General features: G+C 54.9%; 1 protein-coding gene across 1 annotated transcript; it reads right to left on the reverse strand.

Annotated features, from left to right (window-relative positions):
* Positions 1-1,230: 1,230 nt before the first annotated feature.
* On the reverse strand, positions 1,231-2,784 carry LOC119332083 (ras-related protein RHN1-like). The gene is made up of 6 exons (XM_037605256.1): positions 2,631-2,784; positions 2,205-2,462; positions 1,985-2,033; positions 1,802-1,875; positions 1,589-1,682; positions 1,231-1,494 (listed from the first exon to the last, which is right to left on the reverse strand). The coding sequence occupies exons 1-6, from the start codon at positions 2,670-2,672 to the stop codon at positions 1,394-1,396; spliced, it is 618 nt and encodes a 205-aa protein (XP_037461153.1). The 5' UTR covers positions 2,673-2,784; the 3' UTR covers positions 1,231-1,393.
* Positions 2,785-3,432: the final 648 nt, after the last annotated feature.

Below are 3,432 nucleotides of genomic sequence, written 5' to 3' on the forward strand. Positions count from 1 at the left end.
AGAGAACCACGACGAAAAGGCGGGGAGTTCCGATCTCGACCATGACAGCAGGGACGACGGCGAGGTCGAAGGGCCAGCGGCAGTCAGCGGGAGCGACGAGGAGGAGAAGGAAGAAGAGACGTCGACCTCCGAGGATGACGAGGTGGAGGAAGAAGAGGCGTCGAGTTCAGAGGATCACGAAGGGTATCAGGAGGAGGAGGAGGATGAGGAGGAGAGCGACGGCGATGTCGGCGGACACGCGGCTACGGAGAGCAGCGCCGGCGGCAGCAACACGCTGCTGCACCGCAGGGGCAGGAATTTCGTCCCCAAGGCCCTGGGGCGGCCCCTTGGGGTGCTGGCGCCGCGGTTCGCCTTCGACAGGGAGCTCGTTCGACAGGTTGCGGTTGGCGTGCTCATCGGATTCTGTGTGTTCGTGTATCTGGTTGCCTTCTTCAAAGTGATGATCTCGATTCATCTCTCCACCTGAGTTATACTCCTTGATTTGAAGATATTACCGTGACAAATGTTTGTGATGACCTAGCATAAATTCGAGTTCGTCCACCATCCGGCGTACTAGTAGCTTTGGTTCTCGGTGTGGCATGTCAGGTGTTCGACAAAATGTCACCAGACAGGATGAACAAATAGGATGGGCATGGGATGAAACCGGGGTCAATTGGGTCGGGAGCGAAACTTGTCTGGTTTGAGAAGTTAAGGTGCAAATTGTGTTTTCTTTCACTAAAACAAATATGCACTCTATTTGAAATAATTTTAGCTATTTGTAAGTCACCTGAACATAATATTTGAGTAAGTCGATTTCGCGTGAAGGAAGCAACTGCCGGAGGGAAGGAAGGAGCAGCCGCCGGAGATGCCCTCTGGGTCTATATTAGAGCAGCAGGCGACCTCGGTGTCTCTAGAGTGGTAGGTGTTCAAGTTAAAGGGATGGCCGGGGGCAGCGTCGGCATGGCGGTGGACGGCGGTGGAGGGGAGGGTGGGGCGGCGACATGCAAAACAAGCGGTCAGGTTCCTTCTTCAACCTCCTGCGCCCCACATTCGTTTTCTTCTTCAACTGCCCCACATACCATCTGCCGAACCGCTAGCCATCACCACGGCCGACGGCTTAAACGAATCGACTGGCCCATACTGAATTTTCACTCGCCTTATCCCTAGCCAGTCTCATTTGAAATAGAGAAAGCATTGTGCACAAAAAGGTGCAGTTTAGCCCCTGCCAGGACCACCAAAACGTGCACCACCTTAAACCAGATGTCATACCATTACCAGTTCACAACACACGCCCAACAAGTACAGTCGAGTCCTTACACGTACAGAGAGAGCGGCATATGCACGATGCAGAATCCTACTCACACCACACCTTCCCCTACCGCCGCCGGCGCGCGACACGCAGCGGCATCGTCGATCACCCGGAGCAGCAGAACCACCGCCCCCCGACGCCGCGCTGGCCGTCGTGCAGGACCATCCCGGCCGGATGGTTCGGCCGCACCTTCACCAGTCTCTCGGCTGCGGACAAACACACGTATGAGTACTCCAAGCGGAGCAAGCAGGCCGTCGACGGTCACAGCAAGAGACGCAGGTAGAGTTTATCGGTTCTTGCCTAGCTCGTAGAAGAGCTCGCCGACGTTCTGCGCCGTCTTGGCCGACGTCTCCAGGAAGAAGAGGCCGTTCCGCTCCGCGTACTCCAGCGCCTCCTGCCCGCATTCATTCAGAGAAAACACAGAGACCGTGATGTGTTTGACTGACAGATGAAGCACCGGGGTTCTGAATTTTTTTTTTGTCTGCAAATATGTCGTAAGTATGTACTATATACCTGTGTGCCAACCTTCCTCTTTTTTTCCAGATCGACCTTGTTGCCCACTAACGCCATCACCAGATGTGGGTTCCCTGTTTGGATCAATGTGCAGAAAAACCTAAGCACTGAGCCACTGACACGCATTTTGAGTAGTTCCAGCGACGAGATGGAAGCACAGAGACGTGTTCAGTTATACCATACCTTGTCTCTGAAGCTCGTCCACCCACCTCTTTGCCCGGATGTACGAATCCTGACACCCACGCAGCGAAAAAATCGAACAGATTAACGGTCGAACATCAAGCAGGGCAGAGCAATTAGTTTCAGTTTCCATCATCAGACAAGACGCGATCGACTACGGATTCAGAGAAGGTCGCTACTAAACGAGGTTTCCGAGGGGAAGAGAAATTTCTCTCAGTCTCACCATGCTGGTGATGTCGTAGACGACGACGGCGGCGGCGGCCCCGCGGTAGTACATGGGGGCGAGGCTGTGGTAGCGCTCCTGGCCGGCGGTGTCCCAGATGTCGAACCTGACGGTGGCGTCCTCGCCGCCGCCGCTGACGGGCAGCGCCTGCGAGAAGAAGGCCGCGCCGATGGTGGACTCCTGGCACTCGTAGTAGAGCCCCTTGGCGAACCGGACGACGATGCTCGTCTTCCCGGCGCCCAGGTCCCCCAGCAGCACCTGCACACGCACGCGCCCACGCACGCCGCAAATCGGATCACTCTCGCCATGAAAAGCAGCATGCTAGATCGATCGTTAATTACAAGCAGAAGCCATGGTAGAGATACAAGGTGGTCGGTGGTGATCGGAGAGAGGAACGAAAACTGCATGCCTGGGCGACGTACCCACCAGCTTGGCCTGGATGACGCTGCTTGGAGTCGGAGTCATCATCGATCTCGCCGGCCGGGGTCGAGGTGGCGGCGATGACGGTTCGGGTTATTCACGTGTTGACGGTGGTGAGCGGGAAGAAGCATGTGGTTTTGCACGCAAGTTGCCGTGCGTGCTCACGGCGAAGACAGGTGGTTGTGCGGGCTTGTTGTATAGCTCTCGCCTCCGGCAAAGCGAGCTGCTGGTAGGTTCAGGTTCAAGACTGTTCGGTAGAGGTCTCTGCTGCGTGCGTTCCTACTACGGGCCGGGCAAGTCTGTGTTCTGTGTGCCGGGCTAGACAAGTGCATGGGCCTTCAGTAACATTGGGCTTTCGCACTCCCTTCATTTCCGGCAATCACACCGCACTGCCCACGGTTACCAAAACCACCATGATAAGCCCTTTGGTGAAGAAGAGTTTCATCACTCATAAGAAGAAAAAAATTTGTTTTGGATAGTCTAGATTATTAGCCCCCAAGTGATCCGTTATCTCTTCGTTGATCAGAGCCCATACACACCGTCCCGTCGTGCAATTCAATAATGTCTACAACTCTAGTTCAAGTTACGGCTTCGAGGCCACAGTGGCGGCAATGGCTAGGGCCGTCTGATGATTATCATCAAGATAAGTGTAGATGGCATTGTAGCATGCACTGTCGCTAGCCGGTGTACTGACCGTGGTATGTCGAGATGTGGCAGGCAAATTCTTTGGGCTTGATTTCTCCTGTAAACAAAGTGATGGCGGCTATTAGAAAAACGTTGGAGCAATGGCTCCTCCCGAGGGTGGATC

Source organism: Triticum dicoccoides, chromosome 7A, assembly GCF_002162155.2.
Source record: "Triticum dicoccoides isolate Atlit2015 ecotype Zavitan chromosome 7A, WEW_v2.0, whole genome shotgun sequence".
Lineage (NCBI taxonomy): Eukaryota > Viridiplantae > Streptophyta > Magnoliopsida > Poales > Poaceae > Triticum > Triticum dicoccoides.